Here is a 21,651-nt window from a genome sequence, read left to right as displayed (position 1 = left end):
AGAATGGACGTAGGCTATAATCTTCCCGGTAAGCACACCTTGGGTTGCTTACACACATTATTAGAAATGGGCTAGTCCAGGTGCGAGAGTTAGCCAAGAAGAGGCTAGATATAATGGGCAAGCAGTGTTTAAAAGAATACAGTGTCCGTGTAATTATTTCGGGGCATAAGCTAGCAGGCGGCTGGGGTGCTGGGGACGCAGCCCCGCCACTCTTATTTCAACAGGAATATTGAAAAGCGAAAAAAGATTCAAGTGTGCTTCATTTAGGTAACAGTGTCTCTCCATATGTGCAAACATCTCATTTTGCGCAATCCCTAGTTGATCAACTCCTGAGTAACCTGATTTTGACTACTTTTAAACAAGTTCTTATGAAGTTTGGAAGTATGAGTTCTTGTGATTGGTGTTTTAATTCCTTGAACTAAAGACCTGGGAATAGAATCACTCAATCACAGGATAAATATGTTTGACTATCTGACTGTCGTCTATAATGACTACATCACTATGGATCTCCTCCAGTGGTCTATGATAGTACCAGTGGCTCCATGTCCTTGCTGACACTTGGCTTTATGTGTCTTAAACCTGGTCACACTGAACAGAGTTACAGTAGCATTTCATTGGAGGAAATTTATTGACTTGAGCCTCTACTTTTTTCTCTCCCTCTCTCCTCATCTATCTATCTATCTATCTATCTATCTATCTATCTATCTATCTATCTATCTATCTCATTTCTTTTTCTATCTCTCATGCACTTCCTACTCACTCTCTGCCTTTCCCACAGAACAGAGTCTGAGCATCTTCTTTATTTCACATCTTTCCTGTGGCCATGGCCATCATCAACACAGGGCCTCTGACGATGGTGCAGTGAGTAGCAGCACACAGGGATTTCCCCAGCTGAGCTACAAGAATGTCTGGGATTTAAAAGCCCAGGGATGCCCAGGATCCATTAGGAATATAGTTCCTTCATCTAGAGACTGGAGGAACAAATACTTGTGAAATGGGTACGTTATGGCCAAGTTGATCTTGGCAGGAGCTGGCCACTAGAGGAGACACATCCCAAGGGTGGAGTGAATAGGGGCTGGGAACTTTAAAAGCACCAGAACTGTTCTGTGTTTTGATCAATCAACTCTGACCTAACAGGGATGTGTCCATGTAGACAATAAGAATATTGTAGAGATCAGGGAGCTTGGATACAGGCCAAGTAAACTGAGACTTCTAAGCACAGAAGAATCTTGAGGATGAAGGTCACACTCAGAGCTCCTGCATTTGCCTGTCTCTCCTGTGACATCTCGAGTGTGTCCCTAATCACAGAAGACCACCGTCTATCCTGTGACATCTTGAGTGTGTACCTACTCACAGAAGCCCTCTGTCTCTCCTGTTACAGTTTTCTGTCCATGTGTGAGGACAGGGCTCCTGTTGTCCCAGAAGAGCTTCAGCATCCATGCTGTGCCTTTCCAGGACCAAGGAGGGAACAGAAAGATCAGGGTGACTTTGCCCTGCCTCCTGGACATTGATTGGCTCCTGTCACTCTGACTAATCAGTTCTCCGACAATGAGAACTTTGCCCCACCACACCAAGGTCCCCGCCCACATCCTTTTGATTTAAATTCTTACCTAGGGAAGACCCACACATTCTGCTTCCTGTTTGTGAAATGTAGCTGTTCTGTATAGCAGCACAGACTCAGGCCTGAGAGCTGATCATGCCGTTGAATCAACTTCATAGCTGGCTGAATGCTGTGGTCTTTGGACTCCTGCTTCTCCTCCTTCATGTGCAGGGTGAGGCTCAATAAGTTGTTAATGGGAAATGACTAGAATCAGAGCTGCCGAAATCTGTAGAATCAGAGGTTGAGCTTGTGGGAGGGAGGGAAGGCCAGGGAGCAGTGGTTCAGGGGTAGGGGTGATGGAAAGGACAGACTAAAGTGTGGGAAACATGTGTCTCCCAATCCCCTAGCCAGAGTACACTGATTTTGTGAACGCTTAACACAGGGAGGGTCAAAGATGTCTAAAATCTGTCCATAGTGAGGTGACAGTTCAGTGTAAGGAGCTCTGGTGAATGCTAGACAATCAATTCAAGGAAAAACAAGATGAAGGATTTTTCCCTCCTCAATGTATGGCTCTTACTTTAGCTACAACTGGCCTTTGTATAAGAATGACAATAATCATAATTTCATGTGGCCAAATATCTCAGAGTATGTGAACTCTTTGGCCAGAGAAATCCTCTGCCCCCCTGCAAAGGGCAATAGGAAAGGTTCCTGGCTCTGAGGGATAGGGAAGTTCTCACACTCACACCCCACAGCTGAACTAGGAGGTCCTTTCTTTTGTGCCCTGGTAACAGTGAGATGTTAACTCCCACAATCTTCTGGCAGCTGACTGCACACAACTAACCCAGATGGCATTTCTCTAAACAGGTCAGGACTCATCAGAGACCAGCCCCATCAGAAACACACACACAGGCCAGGTCCGAGGCAGCCTCATCCGAGTGAGTGACACCAAAGTGGGTGTCCACAGATTCCTGGGAATCCCCTTTGCCAAGCCACCTGTAGGACCACTGCGTTTTGCACCCCCTGAAGCCCCTGAACCTTGGAGTGGTGTGAGAGATGGGACCTCCTATCCAGCCATGTAAGTTCTGGACCAAGAGGACATCTGGCCCTGGGGTGAACAGTTGCTCTGAGCACTGAGCCATGCTGAAGTCTTTCCTCCATCTCAGCTCCACAGCAGTGTCCTCCCAGCGTGGGGAGTCTGCTATGCATTTTGCTAACACATGTGCTAAGGTTGAGTAGAACAACTGTACCTGTTCCTGCATCAGAATATAGCTACGAGTTAGATGCAGGTACTGTAGAGAAGAACTAAGATAAAATTGTTCACAGATTCAATAAAGCCCAGTGTTGTCTGCCACAATGGGAGGGATCTTGAGGCATGAGTTGTGTGACCTATTAAGCAGAAAGCACCCCAAATCCAGTACAATACACTTCAGGTCCTGAGAGGTGCAGCATGATGGTTACTTGCTAACCCAGTCCTAGAGCCACCGTGACAACCTATAGAGCCAAGCAACATTGACCAAGGAACTATATGTAACTAATTCGCTCTGAAGACAGCATAGGAAAAAGAAGTTCCCCGAGTGTCTGTACATGGGATAAAGGATTTCTCACTGCCCTTTAGGCAGTACTGTCCATTGATTCCTCAAGTACCTGTAGAATACCACGCTCCAGTATTGCAATATTAGTTTGTTTTCTGTTGCTGTAATAAAATACCAAGAAAAACAATTTAGGGGAGAAGGCTACTATTAAAGGCTCTAGAGTATAATCCAACATATTGGGGAAGTTACACTGAATTACATGATCTGGTCACATCACATCCACTACCAGGAGCAGAGAGGGGGAAACGCTTGCATGCCTTGCATTGCTAAGGTCTAGGTCACTTTTCTATTCTTATAACTTCAGCGAATGTCACTGCATACAGCCAAACATTTCCATACAGACACTGAGATGTCTCTATATTCCAGACTCAGAAATAAAACAACATACAGACCCAACCAAACTGGAGGATCCCACCCCAGCTTTCATGGAGCCTGTGGCCATCACTTTGGTGGAAGGAACCTCAGAGGGGGAATATGTGTTATCAGGGCATCATAAAGAGCAGCAGTTGGAGGTGGGGGAGAAAGATCCAGGCTCACATTTGCTTCTGACCACCATATGTCTCTTGGGATATCTCTCTGCTGTTTCCACCAGCTGTCTGCAAAGCCTTGAAATGATGAATTCATTGGGCCTTAAGGATATGAACCTGCCCCTGCCCACATTCTCTATGTCTGAGGACTGCCTGTATCTCAACATCTACGCACCAGCTCATGCCCATGAGGGCTCTAACTTGCCTGTGAGTGTCCAGAAATGGTCATCTTGGAAGAGGGCATGCTTTTCAAGATGAAGGAATAAAAGCAACCTTATCTCCACTGTAGTGGGGACTCTGCTGAAAAGCCTCCACCTACTAGGTCAAAGAAGGCCTACTATGCCACAGTAAGCAGCTGAACCTGGGTATGGAACACAGAACAGGAGCATTGAGTGGTTAAAGGCTCCAACTCTTTGATCAAAGCAGACTCATTCCACAACCTGAGTTCTGTAGGACCACTTATGTGCTCAAGACTCAATATTGAGCTTACCTATATCTACTTTTGAATTATGTGTTGTGTTGGTGAGAGTTGATAATCCTTTCCTATTTAGTCTGGAGAGACAACTGCGGAGGCTCCCCTCTTTGTTCCACTATGCAGAGTCTGAGTAATGACGATATTGCTCTACACAAAGACCCATTAATTCAAACTGAGACACATGGTGGGGTGGGGACTAGAAATACACTGATTGGGCTACTAGAGGACCCACATATGACTGAGGTCCTGAAGTCCTGAAGATTTGCATGTATTTGTGTAGCTGCACAGAGGCCCAGCAGTTGATGTTCTAGTAAGCCGTCTTGCAGAATTGGAATAGCTATGAGCTTTATGGCATCTCTCTTGACCCGTCCAGGTGATGGTGTGGATCCATGGTGGTGCTCTGGTCATAGGCATGGCTTCTATGAATGATGGATCCATGCTGGCAGCCACTGAGGATGTGGTGGTGATCACTATCCAGTACCGCCTGGGTGTCCTGGGCTTCTTCAGGTAAGACTAGGAATTAGGTGGACAATGGCAGCTGGAAAAAACCTAGACAAGCCTTTGATCCATGTCCTTCCACTTCTCAGCACTGGAGACCAGCACGCCAGAGGCAACTGGGGCTACCTGGACCAAGTGGCTGCTCTGCGCTGGGTCCAGCAGAACATCGCCCACTTTGGAGGCAACCCTGACCTTGTCACCATTTTTGGTGTGTCAGCAGGTGGCACAAGTGTGTCTTCACTTGTTGTGTCCCCCATGTCCAAAGGACTCTTCCACAGAGCCATCATGCAGAGTGGAGTGGCCCTGCTGCCTGACCTTATCTCTGACACCCATGAGAGGGTCTACACTGTGAGTGCCCTCAACTATCATAGACTGAGTCTGCCTTCTCAGCCTTCAGATTATGGTACTCTGGTCTTCTGTCTCATGGGGAAAATAATGGCTATGGAAAATAGATTTCTTCCAGTAATTATTGAGAAACTCAGGGGTTAGCTTCTACTCACCTCCACTTCATACTGGGTGATAATGTTATCTGACCAGCAAACTGCCTCAAGTAGCTTCCAACAACAACAAAAATTAATATGCATATGCTCAGGATGATAGCTCAGTAGGTTTATTAAGTGTTTGGAGTACATGCTTGAGGACCTAAGTTCAAACACCCAGAACCCTCAAAAGGCTGGAGATAGTAGGATGTCTGTAATTCCAAGGTTCCTGTGCTCACATAGGGGACACAGAGACAAGAGATTCCCTAATTGTTCAGAGGGTAGCTCAAATTAGGAGCAGAAAACAAGAGGACACCCTGTCTCAAATAAGGGGCATCTGTGAGGTAAGGAGACCTGGTTCTCTTATGCTCACATATAAACACTGGCAGACCTACTCTTTCTCTCACATCCGATATACAGAAGGATGGCTGGGGTTAGCAAAACTACCCTAAAGCAAAACATGCTGAGGTAGAAAGGATACTATTTGATGCCTGTCAATTTGAAAAATAGGAAAAAAGGAATAATTTATATTTGTAACAAGCCACACTTAACACACACATGGTATCTAGGGCAATAGCATTGAATTGAAATTGTAAATATTCTTCTCCACACCTGTTCCCCTTCACAGACAGTGGGTAAACTATCTGGATGTGAGACCATGGACTCAGAGGCACTGGTGCACTGTCTGAGAGGCAAGAGTGAAGCAGAGATTCTGGTCATTAACAAGGTAAGTAGAATTGTGTGCCTTGGGTCATCTAGTCAGACTTTGTGTTCTTTAGTTCTGGGTACAATATGAACACCAAGATAGGCTAATCTAAGTGTAGATTCTCTTCCAGAGTGAGCTGAGAACCCTGAGGCCAGTAAGAAATATGAAAGTGGTGGAGGTAACTCAGTGAGCATCAACATACATATTTCATTGACTTCAGCATTGACTTTTAATGCCCCTCAGGTCTTCAAGATCATCCCTGCTGTGGTAGATGGGATTTTCCTACCCAAGCATCCCCAAGAGTTGTTGGCTTCTGTGAATTTTCGTCCTGTCCCCAGCATCATTGGTGTCAACAATGATGAGTATGGTTGGGTCATCCCNGTCCAAAGGACTCTTCCACAGAGCCATCATGCAGAGTGGAGTGGCCCTGCTGCCTGACCTTATCTCTGACACCCATGAGAGGGTCTACACTGTGAGTGCCCTCAACTATCATAGACTGAGTCTGCCTTCTCAGCCTTCAGATTATGGTACTCTGGTCTTCTGTCTCATGGGGAAAATAATGGCTATGGAAAATAGATTTCTTCCAGTAATTATTGAGAAACTCAGGGGTTAGCTTCTACTCAGCTCTACTTCATACTGGGTTACCATGTTATCTGACCAGCAAACTGCCTCAAGTAGCTTCCAACAACAACAAAAATTAATATGCATATGCTCAGGATGATAGCTCAGTAGGTTTATTAAGTGTTTGGAGTACATGCTTGAGGACCTAAGTTCAAACACCCAGAACCCTCAAAAGGCTGGAGATAGTAGGATGTCTGTAATTCCAAGGTTCCTGTGCTCACATAGGGGACACAGAGACAAGAGATTCCCTAATTGTTCAGAGGGTAGCTCAAATTAGGAGCAGAAAACAAGAGGACACCCTGTCTCAAATAAGGGGCATCTGTGAGGTAAGGAGACCTGGTTCTCTTATGCTCACATATAAACACTGGCAGACCTACTCTTTCTCTCACATCCGATATACAGAAGGATGGCTGGGGTTAGCAAAACTACCCTAAAGCAAAACATGCTGAGGTAGAAAGGATACTATTTGATGCCTGTCAATTTGAAAAATAGGAAAAAAGGAATAATTTATATTTGTAACAAGCCACACTTAACACACACATGGTATCTAGGGCAATAGCATTGAATTGAAATTGTAAATATTCTTCTCCACACCTGTTCCCCTTCACAGACAGTGGGTAAACTATCTGGATGTGAGACCATGGACTCAGAGGCACTGGTGCACTGTCTGAGAGGCAAGAGTGAAGCAGAGATTCTGGTCATTAACAAGGTAAGTAGAATTGTGTGCCTTGGGTCATCTAGTCAGACTTTGTGTTCTTTAGTTCTGGGTACAATATGAACACCAAGATAGGCTAATCTAAGTGTAGATTCTCTTCCAGAGTGAGCTGAGAACCCTGTGGCCAGTAAGAAATATGAAAGTGGTGGAGGTAACTCAGTGAGCATCAACATACATATTTCATTGACTTCAGCATTGACTTTTAATGCCCCTCAGGTCTTCAAGATCATCCCTGCTGTGGTAGATGGGTTTTTCCTACCCAAGCATCCCCAAGAGTTGTTGGCTTCTGTGAATTTTCGTCCTGTCCCCAGCATCATTGGTGTCAACAATGATGAGTATGGTTGGGTCATCCCCATGGTGAGTCTCAGTTCCAATCCTCTGGGAGACTGGAGATTCATATGTTAAACAGTGGGAACTCAATACATGTTTAATCAAAGTCCATCAGAACCCACACTTAACAGGGTCTTCTACAACCCAGATGTTCGGCTCTGCTCAGACAATAAAGGAAATAACAAGAGAGAACCTGCAGGCTGTTTTGAAGAATACAGCAGCACAAATGGTGAGATACTGCTGTCCTATCCAAATGGAGATGTCCCTCATAGCCCTTCTCAGATAGCATCCCTATTAACGAAGGTCAGCATATGTTGTGATTCTGTGTGGAGTGACTTCAGACATGAAACTTTTACCTATGCTCTATCTCTGCCCAGACCCCATTCTCCCCATACCAAAGGCTTCTGCCGACCTAACCGAGACCATGCCTAACCGCATTCATCCTGATCTCTTGGTGTAGATGCTGCCTCCTGAGTGTGGCGACCTGATAATGGAAGAGTACATGGGGGACACTGAGGACCCACAAGCCCTCCAAATACAGTACACGGAGATGATGGGAGACTTCATGTTTGTGGTCCCTGCACTCCAAGTAGCACATTTTCAGCGTGAGTACATCTGTAACAAGGATTAGGAGAGCAGCTCAGAGATGTAGACCATGGGTGAGCACTGTGGAGCAGTGTGGGTGTCCAGGTCACCTCATGTCTAGTTTAGTAGAGTGACATCTAGATGCAGAGGAAAAAATGAGTTTCTGGAAATCTAGTAACTTGGCATAACCATCCAGCTGGGAAGGCCATGAGCACTGTTCTGCCCTGAGCTTTTCCATAGCTAGTGCTCCAGCCTGGAACTTTGTCTCCCCTTTAACATTTATGATTCCAGGTAATTTGATATCAAGGTATCTTGTCAGCAAACGTATCAGCAAAAATCCATTTGATGGGCTACTATGTCACTATTTGTCCTTAACTCCAGGTTCCCATGCCCCTGTCTACTTCTATGAATTCCAACATCAGCCCACCTTCTTCAAGAGTTTCAAGCCACCCTATGTGAAGGCTGACCATTGTGATGAGATTACTTTTGTCTTTGGGTCCTTCATCTTTGGCATGAAAAGTGAGTCTTCCTTATTCTCCTTGAGCTGACTGAGGTCGCAGATGATACCCCAGGGACGCCTGAGTTTTAAATCCATTAGAGAAAAACTAGATTGTGGGAGAGAATAAATTCAAATGTGTACCATATCATAGACTAAAAAATTATAACAAGATTAGAATCTGGACCCGTGCCAGTCTAGCCTGTGATGGAGATGATAGCACACTGGGCAGGGATTCCATTAGAGGATTGCATGGATGTTGAATACTGTACAGTGAAGAAGGGAGGCAATAAAGCTGATAGTTTAGGGTCTGACAGCAGCTGGGATTCTGATGTGAAGCATGAGTTGGTAGTTGTGTTTGGTGTCATGGACTTCTAGATTTATTTTTCTCATGACTCCAGTTGACCTCACTGAGGAGGAAGAGCTACTGAACAGGAGGATGATGAAGTACTGGGCCAACTTTGCAAGACATGGGTGAGAACATACCTTTCTCTCAACCTTCCCTGTATGGGTTATAGGAATATGTGGGTCCCTATATAGATCTCCATTTTGTGTGATGGTCTCTTTAGCTTTCTTTTTCCTTTCTTCCCTCACATGATAGAGTCCTCTCCTGGATAGCACATTTATATAGATACTGTGTAGGTGTTAGCTACTGGTCATCTCATAGAGATCTGGTTCCTAAGCCATAGTGCTCTGGTACTGTTCTTTATATCTTGCCTCTTAGATGTAGATATAAAACCTGTCAAGTAGTATTCCCACAGAGGGAACAGAAATTAGTGTGTGACATTTGTGTCCCTTTATCAGGACTCCTGTCCCATCAGCCCCATTAACCACTGGCCTAATGTTCCACTGTCTTGACTCAAATCAGGGGTCAGACTTAGAATCAGAATGACCTCACCCTTCCCCTTGGCTGGCATATCCACAGGAACCCCAACAGCGAGGGTCTACCCTACTGGCCCGTGATGGACGATGATGAGCAGTACCTGCAGCTGGACATCCAGCCTGCTGTGGGCCGAGCCCTGAAGGCCAGAAGGCTGCAGTTCTGGACCCAGACTCTGCCCCAGAAGATCCAGAAGCTAAGGAAATCTCAGAGTATGCACAAAGAGCTATAGTGCCCTGTGTGAGGAATGGTGGGTAGCATTGGATGCTGATGAAGTCAACTTGAGTTTCTCAAAACTTATTGAGGGATCTGGGTTGATTGTGACATTCACCTAACCTCTGCACTAGTCTGTTCTGCATTTATCACAAATCCTCTGCATGTGTCTCTATCCTGCTGGGTCATGTTTGTTAGACCCACTCAATGAATGCTCCATAACAACAGGAATTGTTAACCTCCGAAGGCAGGCTCATCTCCTTTCATACTCCACTGGTACTAGGTCCTTCCATCCTTCCTCCCTTAATTTCTCATTTTCACTGTCTTTTTCTCTAAGACAAAAACATCTCTTTAAAATAGAGCAGAAGTTTAAAAAATATTGATATGCGTTCGTCAAAAAACCCTGTATCATATGAGTGAGGTGTGAAAATCAGGAGCTCTATATTATTAGGTTCGTGCTTTTGGAGACCATGAAGTCGAAGTTTAAGATACGAAGCTGTTTGCTGTATCATGATGACTGGCTCTCTCATCCAAAGATAAAACCTTGTTTTTTCCACTGAGTATTGGGATATTTAATGTTTCTCATGTCCCAGACCTCCACTCAGCCCCACTTTTCATAACATTTCCTTGGAGCCTAAGTTTCAATATAGAAATATGAATCATAGATACTTTCAAAACACATCACATAGAGGTTCCCAAGTCAGTGACCAGATTTGAAAGCATCCCATGGTGTTTGTAGATTAAATGTCACCTACAGTCTCTTTTAATGTAATCTGCACATTGATTAGTATTGATTTGTTTTTTCTTAATATCCAACCTCATTCGTCTATTCTGTGCTTGTATGAATGCATGTGTATTTGCGCAATTGTGTGTGTAATATTTTGTGTACATATGTGTGTATGTGAGCATGCATGTAATTATATGCATGTATTTGTCTGTATATGTATATTTGTGGGTTGTTTGTTTGTGTGCATGTGTGTGTGTGTGTCTAGAAAAGCAGATTTGTTATTTTGTGTCTGCTGAGGTTTGTCTTGATACCCAAGGGGTCTGTAGCCATGGTAATGCCAACATTCACATCATCAAACCCGTCTGTGAAGATGTTTGACGCTGGGGTGCAGCTGGGTAGAGGGATCAGAAAGTCCATTCATGAATGAAAGAGATTGCTGTCCCCTGTCTCACTGAGCATATGTTTCGGGGTGTCCTCTGGACCTCCACAGTTCCCGTGCATCCTCCTAGTTATTGTGTTAAACCTTTGTTCTTGATCATCCATAATCCATGATTCTCATTCTCACTTCTTTCCTGTTACTAAATATTTTTTGCTATTCTAATAAAAGTTAATAATAAAAATAAAATAATTCTTTTACTTTATGTCAGTATACAAAGGGGTCAAACTGTTCTCAAGGTGCTAAATTTTCTCAAAACATTTTTTCACTGGGCGGTGGTGGCTCATGCCTTTAATCCCAGCACTAGGGATGCAGAAGCAGGAGGATCTTTGTGAGTTCAAGACCAGCCTGGATGGGGTTGGAGGGATGGCTCAGTGGTTAAGAGCACTGACTGCTCTTCCAGAGGACCTGGGTTCAATTCCCAGCACCCACATGGCAGCTCACAACTGTCTGAAGATCCAGTTGCAGAGGATCTGACACCTTCACACCAGTGCACATAAAATAAAGTTAAATAAACCATAAAAAAATTAAAAAAAAAAAGACCAACCTGGTCTATGAGATTGAGTTCCAGGACAGGCTCCAAAACTACGAAGAAACCCTGTCTACAAAACCGAAAACCAACCAACCAACAAGACAGACAAACAAAAACAAAAAGAAAAAATATTTTTTTCTTTTTACTAAGAGGCCAGATCCTTTGTGTTAGAAATCCTGACATGTCATATTAAAACTCTGCTCAGCTCTCCCTACAAGCCAAAATTCCTGGTTGTCAAACTCCCCCTTTAAATATCCAGTGCAAGGAAAGCTAATGCCAGGACAGCATGACCTTTGGGGTCAAAGTGAAGATTATTGATTATCCATTCTGGACACCATGGGCAGAGAAGGATACCCTCCCGGAGGGCTGGTGCCAGATTCTTCCACTGGGGTCTGAGTTCATTATTTAATTCCTGCTGCCAAAAATTAAGACATCAGGCTATTCAGGTAACACAAAGAATGTAGTGCACGTCTTTGATCTTAGAAGAGCTGGGACAGTCCATCTGCCATAGGCCAGCTGTTTCTTCAGTCATGAGGGAAGAGAGAACATCTTCCCGGGGCAGGGCTGGGAGCACAGACAAGTTGAATGGAAACACTGAATTGACATCATGTCTTGCTGACTGGTCATGACACACATGTGTTAAACATTTATAGAAGTTGTAAGGTTAGGGATGTAGCTCAGTGGTAGAGAGCTTGCCCTGAATGTAGAGGGTCCTGGGTGTGATGCCCAGCAACCTAGAAAATTAAATAAATGCAGATCATATTACACAGGCTTACAATCCTTTCTATTTAGAGGTCTGATGACAGGAATCACAAGTTAAAACCTGCCCTTTTCCCTCTGTGGTTTCCCCATCTGTGGGACCCTGCACACACCAGCTTAGAGATCAGGACTCTCCAGTGCAGCCTTCTGCTTCCTGCTTCTTATCCTTGCCCCGGGCTGGGTTTGGGATAAGGAAGTCACCCTGATTTGGGGTGGGGTTAGGGGTAAGGGTTACTGATACTCAGAATGACTTCAGAGTCATGCTGTGCCTTCAGAAGGGGGTGCAATAAAAAGACAAAACAGATGGGTGTCTTGCCAGCCTGGTAGACTGATAAGCACAGACTCTCCTCACCTCTGTGGGGTCAGTGCCGGTCTCCTGGGACATTGCCTTGCACTGCCCCATAGAGTTCTCACCTATACCTTGTTGAGTTCAAGTTTCTTCCTGGGTGTGAGGCCCACAACTGCTTCCTGTTGGGAAACACAGTGAATCCATTGCAGTACAAACTCAGAACCAGGAGCTAGCTTAGTGGTTCTCAACCTGTCAGTAGAGACCACTTTGTGTGGGGGGGTCAAGTGACCCTTTCTGACGGGTCACATATCCCATAATGCATGTATCAGATATTTACATTATTGTTCATTATTGTAGTGAAATTACAGTTATGAAGTAGCAACACAAAATTTTTATGGTTGGGGGTCACCACAACATAAGGAACGGTCTTAAGAGATCACAGCATTAGGAAGAGTGTGAACGACTGACAAACCTGACCATGCTGCTGGATAAACTTCCTGGCTTCCTGAAGACCATAGCCTGTGGGTTTCTGCTTCTCCTTCCTTGTGAGGAAGATGGGAACAGAGTCAAAACTGCCAACCTCTGCAGAGTCAGAGACTGAGAGGCAGGAGGAAGCAAGGGATCAGGGAGGGAGGAGCATATAAGAATGACAGACAGCAGTGAGGGACAATGCCTCCGCTAAAGCAAACAGGGTGGCTCTATAGCACACACGGGGTCAATGACACCCGAGGACACTCAGCACCGTGGAACAACAGTGTGAGGGGCTCTAATGAGGGCTGGGTCTGGAGGTCAGAGGACCAGGCAGACAGTCAGGAGCAGAGGGACAGATGGGGCATTTCTCTTTGCTGTGTGTGTCTGTGTCTAGAATGTGGCTGCTGAGGACCCTAGGATAACAATGAAACTATGAACACTGTCATGGCGTCATTGGGATCATATGACTAACCACTCAGGCAGAGAATTACCCAGGATCCCCAGAAAGATTATGGAGAGTGTCCTGGACCAAACTAGAACTAGAACCCTCCAGCCTCAAACCACTCCACTGAAATGAGAGGACAGGATCCATCAATGTGTCTGACCTTGGACAAAGGTACAAGGTGGATTCTAGGTCTAGGCCTGCCACGTGGTCACAGAAGCTGAGCCAAGAGAGTACCAGGGTAGGGTGTGTGCAAACCTTGATGCCTCTTATCTCCAGACATTCTCCTGTGAACTCTGAAAAAATCATGCCACTCCCCCAGTCACAGCCCCTCTGAGGATGCCATACTTCCCTCAGCCTGAGACTCTTGTCTGCGGTTTCCTGGGTTCTAGTTAATGCGCACTGAGCATTATAGGCAAGAAGGTCTCACCTGCTTATGTGTGGCTGCTCTTCTGAACAGCCTTGCTTCGAGTCTGGATTGGGAACCTCAGACAACTTTATAAGAAGGCACAGAGTTGTAGCACATTCACCTCTATGGCACCCAGAGCTGCCTCATCCACAGGGACATCAAGGTGACAGTGTCCTCTACTTAATACCCCGGATTACTTAAGAAGATAGGTGTGAGCAGGATGTGGTGGCACATGCATGAGGATCCAGCACTCTTGTGGAGGCTGAGGAAATTGGAGGCTCTCCAAATGAAATCCAGAAATCTGGTAAGAATCTGTTCATACATCAAAACAATGAGATATTGGACATGATGAAGTGCTACAAAGACACATAGGGTAAGGAGGGCTCATCCCTTCCTCAGCATCTCTACGTGAGTGATGGACACTGGGGAGGGAAGAAACATTTTTTCCCCAGTGGAATTGCTACCCAAATCACCCATACTCCTGTAAATAAACTCTCACCCACTTGCTTACTCTAATTTAAATTTTTGTATGATCAATAATGATTTAAAAAAAACGAGTAAAGTAGAAGATAGACGAGTTTTCAGCAGAAAGGAGAATTGGACAAGAAAGAGTAATATGGGAATGGAAAAGAACAAATGCCTCATTCACATGTATGAAAATGTCATAATAAAACCCATTATTTTATATCATCAGTATATACTAAGAGAAAACCTAGAGAAAAAGAACTCCAACACAGTAAGGTTGCCTGTGAAGATTGTCTATATCAAGACAACATTCCTTTGTAGAGTGATGTTTTCAGAGTAGAGTATTCTAAGAGCTTTCACTGTGCTGCAGGCCTAAGCATGCTCAGCGTTTAATCCCCTGCCAGGTGTAATACTCTAAGGCTCTGGGAACCTCATAAGAAAGACAGTGAACCTTGTTTGCAGTTCCACATCCCTGGTTGGCTGCTATCCTGTGCACATCAGCAACTACACATGATCCTATTCAACAAAAGAGAAGAGTTTCTTAGCATGTAACTCCAGAAGCCTCCAAAATCCATTGTATGTCTCACTCTTGAGCAGTCAACACCCATGCTTGAGGGTGTCTTGTCCTCTCCTTGGGGGCCTCTCTTTAACCCTGTGCTGCAAACATGCAAACATCTGTCCTTTCAAAGGACAACTCTGAACGAAGTGGTCTCCTAAGGAGAGGAGATGCTTTGATCTGTTGAGCTGTGTGAAAACCACAATAGATCTCTATGGATGCAGCTCTCCTGAGTCAGACTGAGTCAGATTCAGATTGGGGTGGCTCTTGTTTGCAATCTCTTACCCGGACACCACACCCTGATAAACTCATTGGATACCTCCCCAAAAAATGCAAAGAAAACTAGTTGCTTCATAGAAATAAACAAAAGCAAAAGGAGGATAAATGTGTGTATATGTATTTGGTTTTCACATATTAGTCACAATCTGACTTCTTCCCGGACTGGGCTCATCCTCCTTCAGAGAGAAAGGACTCTGTTTCACTAAAGGTCATTTCTAGGAAAGCTGATCTAGGAGGATGAAGAATCATGGTTGTGTCAAACTCCAAGTAGGACCACTTCACCATGCTTTGTCTGTTGCTGTAACAACGTTAGTTATCAGTGGTGGACTCAGTGAGCATCATGGTTAGAGAAGACATGCAGCTAGGTATTCCTTGTAGGCAGCAAACACTGAGGACAGGGGATATACCTTTGACCTTGTGAAGACATAGGCAAAACCCATTGATATCTGTATATGATGCTGTTCTGCCCTAATCCACACCAATTGACAAAAAAGATGTCTGCCATGTGGATCAGAGAGAGGGCATCTCAGAAACATGAGGCTAATTTGAAGCTTAGGTCTGCCAAACTCTACAGTGGAAAAACACGGTGCTCTGTGAGGTGAGTTGCCAGAAAGATGGGAGCTTGTGGACATGACCAACCCAGAATACCAAAAGGGGCTTCACTGGATACCTCCCTGCATCCTTGTGCGTGGAAAGAATCAAGGATGCCTAAGGTAAGGGAGTAAGTGTGATTTAAGTACATTGTGTATGTGTGTGAAACTATCAAAGATCTAAATATACATCCTGGATATACAGTTTAGGGATAGAGCACTTGCCTCACATGTATAAGATCCTGGATTCAATATCCTGTCTCCACTTCAGATGTTTGGGAAACTGACTCACCAGAGGTGATTGGATGTCAAATTCCCATGTTCATCTGGTAACAAGCCCTAAGTATTCTCATCTATACAAGTAACTTCTAAAACATGTGGCTTGGCACAGCCCTGGTGTCTCAGATAGTTTATGTGTCCATAACAAAAGTCATCATAAACAGCAAGCTCAGGTCTATCGCAGACAGACGTGGCCTGAGTACTTGGAAGTCTAAGGCAAGTGGATTTTATGAGTTCAAGATTATCAGGTCATATGGAAATATATACACAAACTTCATCTCAATTGCATATATGCATAGACATACATGTAACATGCATATATGAGTTTGTATATATCATAACCTATGTGACTTATAACCAATAGGAATTTGCCTATAATTTTGGAGACCATGAATTCCAAAGTTAAGGTACCACTGGGTTCCATTGAGGGATAGTTTTCTCATTCAAAGATTGGTTTTTTTTTTTTTTTGGTTACACTGGGCTGATGGGATTAATAATGATCTTCATGAGCTGAGTGTCCTAGTAGCCTAACTCTCAGTCTCCTCACTGTAGAGTGCAGGTTTGAGTTGACCTGATAATAGATGTCACAGCAGCAAAGGACAAGGTCAGACAGAGACAAGGAAAGGCTTGAAGGGACACCTGGTAATTCCAGTAGTCTTTATCAACAGTAGGAGTTTTGCTGAGTCCCAGCAAAGGTGTCTTTATCTTTTGCAGAAAAGGTCAACCTGCCTTTCAATATGACTACACCATTTTGCATCTCCTCCAGCCAGGCATGTGTGAGCATACCAGTGGCGCCATGATTTTCCAACACTGGTATGTATGTGCATATGCAGTAGTTTCTCCATGAAGAGGATTCTGTAGACTTTAGTCCCTCTCTCCGTTCCTGTCTGTAAATGAAAGGTTCCAGGATCACCCTTTGCAGCACACACACAGAATTTGAGAGTCTTCCTTGTTTTACATGTTTATGATGGTCTCCACCCTCATCCATGAAGGGTCTTTAAATGATGCTGCACTATGTGACAGAGCACATGGGAACCTTCCCCCACGTCATGCTACAAAACCAACCAGGGTTAAGTGGACTTACCAGGCTGTCCCAGGAACATAAAGAAGCTTCCGTGTCTTTGAGCTTGGAAGGAAAGGAGGAGGGTATGTGGACTATTCACCTCCCACAGCCCAGATGTTCTCCATAAAGGGAGTTGAGGAGAGAGAGAACATCAGCCTAGACAGGGCCTGAAAGCACAGAGAGTGCGGATGGGAGACACTAAAACCATAGCATTTATGGATGGGATGATTTGTATGTTCCACACTGCAAACACCACGGGGCAGAAGAGAGGCAAGACTGTCTCAGCCTTGGCTCAGTAGCTGTGCAGAGAAGATCCCTTCCTTTGAGTGCAAGAAGACCTCTGCCCGGTGCTCTCACTGGGGACTGGAGGTGTTTGTGAGCTCCTCCTGCACATGTGCATCTGTGGAGTCTCCATTTCTGCTGACGCACACAGGACACCTCACCAAATGGTCTTTAGATTTCCGTGGCTGTGCCATTTTTAAAATCTCTGAAGTCAAATGATTTCTAAGCAATTACATTTGCCCTCTTACCCGCATAGATGTGTAAACTTTGCAAAAAAAATGAGGCGTGCAATTACTTTCACGGAAGTACAGGTGTCATTCTGCAGTCACTTTCTGATGGTACATTTCAGAACCTGGATATAATTTTGAAACATCAGAGTCCTGGGTTATCTTATCTCAGGAAAGATTCTTATGTGAAACGTTCTGTTACTGAGTTAAACGTCTTTTAGATTCCAGTGTATTCCTGCCAAGTACTGGGCTGAGCTCATGGAGTCTTGCTGAAGAAAAAGAGGGGAGATTTAGGAACTTGGGGATCATGAAGGGGGAACGCGAGTGACAGCTGAGGGGAGCTCAAGGGATCTCAAGGGTTCTAGACCAACATTTAGGGAACCTCCAGGGAGCTGACCTATGTGTTTGCATATGTGTATGACAATTGTGCAGCCTGGTTTCTTTGTTAGGCTCCTTTCAGTGAGATCAGGACCTGTCCCTGGTGTTTAACTGACTTTTGGGAACCTATTTCCAATGCTGGATTATCTTGCCAAGACTTGACACCAAGGGAGGAGCTTGGTTCTGTTACAACTTGATGTGCCAGGCTTGTGCAAGCCCAGGGGAGGCCTGTCCCCTTTCTGAGTGGAGATGGAGGAAGAGTGGAAGGGAAGGGGAGTGGAACAGAAGTCGGGTGGGGGTTTGGGCAGGAGGAGAGAGGGAGGGGAACCTGTGGTTGAAATGTAAAATAATCAAAAAGAATCTTATTAAAATAAAATAAAATATAGAAAGGAGAAGAATCGGAAGAAGAACAATTGAAAAAGGAAAAAAGATTCAAGTGTGCTTCATTTAGGTAACAGTGCTTCTCCATATGTGCAAATATCTCAATATTGCACAATCCCTAGTTGATCAACTCCTGAGTGACCTGATTTTGACAACTTTTAAATAAGCTCTTATGAACTTTGGAAGTATGAGTTTTTGTGATTGGTATTTTAATTCCTTGAAGTAAAGACCTGGGAGTAGAATCACTCAATCACAGGATAAATATGTTTGACTATCTGACTGTCGTCTATAATGACTACATCACTATGGATCTCCTCCAGTCGTCTATGATAGGGCCAGTGGCTCCATGTCTTTGTCAACACTTGGCTTTATGTGTCTTAAACCTGATCACACTGAACAGGGATACAGTAGCATTTCATTGAAGGAATTTTATGAACTTGAGCCTCTACTTTCTTCTTTCCCTCTATCTATCTATCTATCTATCTATCTATCTATCTATCTATCTATCTATCTCATTTCTTTTTCTATCTCTCATTCACTTCCTACTCACTCTCTGCCTCTCCCACAGAACAGAGTCTGAGCATCTTCTTTATTTCACATCTTTCCTGTGGCCATGGCCATCATCAACACGGGGCCTCTGACGATGGTGCAGTGAGTAGCAGCACACAGGGATTTCCCCAGCTGAGCTACAAGAATGTCTGGGATTTAAAAGCCCAGGGATGCCCAGGATCCATTAGGAATATAGTTTCTTCAACTAGAGACTGGAGGTCCTGGGGACTTTTCAGCCCTTGTGGTCCAACTCTTCCTTTAGTTGTGAACTTGGAGTGGAGAGAACACCTGCTAAGAAAGGTTAGGACCACAGTCAGGACAGGGGTGCATTGGAGGGGTGACAGTGAATCAAAGGAGCCCTGTTGATTAGAGGAGGCAGCGGCCGAGCTGTGATGTGTCAGGAAAGCAGCCAGAGACACCAAGGAAGAAGTCCCACAGCACCATGCTATGGGGGCTCTAGACTATTATAGAGATAATAATGAAGATAATTTGGAGCCAAAGCCAATTCTGAGGAGGCACTAAAGGTTGTCTGACACTGACCCCCCATGCCACTTCCTCTAGGAAGTCAGTCTGGACTGTGTATGGGCTCCTGAACCTGCATCCTTTGATATATCATTTTAGTGTTTTATGGGCACTCTAAGACTTCTATTTATACACCTTTATCTCAAGTTTATCATAGTTCCTTTGACCTCATATTTACGCCAGTATTGGATCCTGCAAGGCCCAATCAAATGCTTGTCAAATGGCTGTACATGGTATTGTTCAGGAGGTGGTAAAAGAACTTTACTCCAATCCTGATGACCTAAGCTCCACTTTGGGCTCATATGACGGGATTAGAGTATGGACTTACACAAATTCTTCCTTCACCTCCATATGTGAACCAGGGCCTGGGAGAATATACACACATGCACACACACATTTGTACATACGCACAATAAATAAATAAATGCAAACAATTACAAAGAGTTGTGAAATGGATAAGTGATGGCGAAGTTGATCTTGGCAGGAGCAGGCCCTAGAGGAGACACATCCCAAAGGTGGAGTGAATAGGGGCTGGGGACTTTAAAAGCACCAGAATTGTACTTTGTTTTGATCAATCAACTGTGACCTAACAGGGAGGTGTCCATGTACACTAAGAATATTGTAGAGGCCAGGGAGCTTGGATCCAGGCTCAGTAAACTGAGACTTCTAAGCACAGAAGAGTCTTGAGGATGAAGGTCACACTCAGAGCTCCTGCATCTCCTGTCTCTCCTGCTACATCTTGAGTGCGTACCTACTCACAGAAGCCCTCTGTCTCTCCTGTGACATCTCGAGTGTGTACCTACTCACAGAAGCCCTCTGTCTCTCCTGTGACATCTTGAGTGTGTACCTACTCACAGAAGCCCTCTGTCTCTCCTGTTACAGTTTTCTGTCCTTGTGTGAGGACAGGGTTCCTGGTGTCCCAGAAGAGCTTCAGCATCCATGCTGTGCCTTTCCAGGGCCAAGGAGGGAACAGAAAGAGCAGGATGACTTTGCCCTGCCTCCTGGACATTGGCTCCTGTCACTCTGACTAATCAGTTCTCCAACAATGAGAACTTTGTCCCACCACACCAAGGTCCCCGCCCACATCGTTTTGATTTAAATTCATAGGTAGGGAAGACCCACACATTCTGCTTCCTGTTTTTGAAACATAGCTGTTCTGTTTTGCAGCACAGACTCAGGCCTGAGAGCTGATCATGCCGTTGAATCAACTTCATAGCTGGCTGAATGCTGTGGTCCTTGGGCTCCTGCTTCTCCTCCTTCATGTACAGGGTGAGGCTCAATATGTTGTTAATGGGAAATGACTAGTATCAGAGCTGCCGAAATCTGTAGAATCAGAGGTTGAGTTGTGGAATGGAGGGAAGGCCAGGGAGCAGGGTTGCAGGGTGTGTGATGGAAAGGACAGACTAAAGTGTGGGAATCATGTGTCTCCCAAGCCCCTAGCCAGAGAACACTGATTGGAAGTCAAAGATGTGTAAAATCTCTACATAGTGAGGAGACAGTTTAGTGTAAGGAGCTCTGGTGAATGCTAGACAATTCAAGGAAAAGCAAGATGAAGGAATTTCTCCCTCCTCAATATATGGCTCTTACTGTAGCTACAGCTGGTCTTTGGATAAGAATGAGAATAATCATCATTTCATGTGGCCAAATAGTTCAGAGTGTGTGAGCTCTTTGGCCAGGGAAATGCTCTGACGCCCTGCAAAGGGCAATAGGAAACTTCCTGTATCTGAGGGATACGGAAGTTTCCACACTCACACCCCAGAGCTGAACTGGGAGCTCTGGGATTCCCTTCTTTGTGCTCTGGTAACAGTGAGATGTTAAACCCCACAATCTGCTGGCAGCTGATCACACAACTAACCCAGATGGCATTTCTCTAAACAGGTCAGGACTCCTCAGAGGCCAGCCCTATCAGAAGCACACACACAGGCCAGGTCCGAGGCAGCCTCATCCGAGTTAGTGACACCAAAGTTGGTGTCCACACCTTCCTGGGAATCCCCTTTGCCAAGCCACCTGTAGGACCACTGCGTTTTGCACCCCCGGAAGCCCCTGAACCATGGAGTGGTGTGAGAGATGGGACCTCACATTCAGCCATGTAAGTTCTGGACTGAGCGGACATCTAGCCCTGGGGTGAACATTTACTCTGAGCCCTGAGCCATGCTGAAGTCTTTCCTCCATCTCAGCTCCACAGCAGTGTCCTCCCAGTGTCGGGAGTTCGCCATGCATTTTTCTGATGCATGTGCTAAGGTTGAGTAGAACAACTGTACCAGCTCCTGGGTCAGAGCTTGGCACCATTGAGAGTTAGATGCAGGTACTGTAGAGAGGAACAAAGATTAATATTTGTCACAGATTCAATAAAGCCTA

The 21,651-nt window shown here is 44.9% G+C and overlaps 1 protein-coding gene across 6 annotated transcripts in view; it reads left to right on the top strand.

The window, feature by feature from the left end:
* Positions 1–1,639: 1,639 nt before the first annotated feature.
* LOC126502544 (acylcarnitine hydrolase-like) overlaps positions 1,640–21,651 on the top strand; it is a 22,376-nt gene continuing 2,364 nt past the window's right edge. The window contains exons 1-12 of one of the 6 annotated variants that reach the window (XM_050143624.1): positions 1,656–1,772; positions 2,405–2,615; positions 3,725–3,866; positions 4,508–4,641; positions 4,722–4,980; positions 7,049–7,147; positions 7,370–7,510; positions 7,599–7,712; positions 7,944–8,088; positions 8,450–8,587; positions 8,966–9,038; positions 9,490–9,691. In XM_050143624.1, coding sequence (XP_049999581.1) covers positions 1,697–1,772; positions 2,405–2,615; positions 3,725–3,866; positions 4,508–4,641; positions 4,722–4,980; positions 7,049–7,147; positions 7,370–7,510; positions 7,599–7,712; positions 7,944–8,088; positions 8,450–8,587; positions 8,966–9,038; positions 9,490–9,676 — 1,719 coding nt within the window. In that variant the 5' untranslated portion in view covers positions 1,656–1,696 and the 3' untranslated portion in view covers positions 9,677–9,691. Of the gene's footprint in view, positions 1,773–2,404; positions 2,616–3,724; positions 3,867–4,507; positions 4,642–4,721; positions 4,981–5,739; positions 5,839–7,048; positions 7,148–7,369; positions 7,511–7,598; positions 7,713–7,943; positions 8,089–8,449; positions 8,588–8,965; positions 9,039–9,489; positions 9,692–21,651 lie in introns of those variants that run through there. The other 5 variants (XM_050143628.1, XM_050143627.1, XM_050143625.1 and 2 more) reach the window with 5 other exon arrangements.

The sequence above is a fragment of the Alexandromys fortis genome, unplaced genomic scaffold (genome assembly GCF_014885135.2).
Source record: "Alexandromys fortis isolate MF-2015 unplaced genomic scaffold, M_Fortis_MF-2015_v1.1 scaffold_1, whole genome shotgun sequence".
NCBI lineage: Eukaryota > Metazoa > Chordata > Mammalia > Rodentia > Cricetidae > Alexandromys > Alexandromys fortis.
Note: the sequence above shows the minus strand (reverse complement) of the source record. Positions and strands in the feature narration are given on the sequence as shown.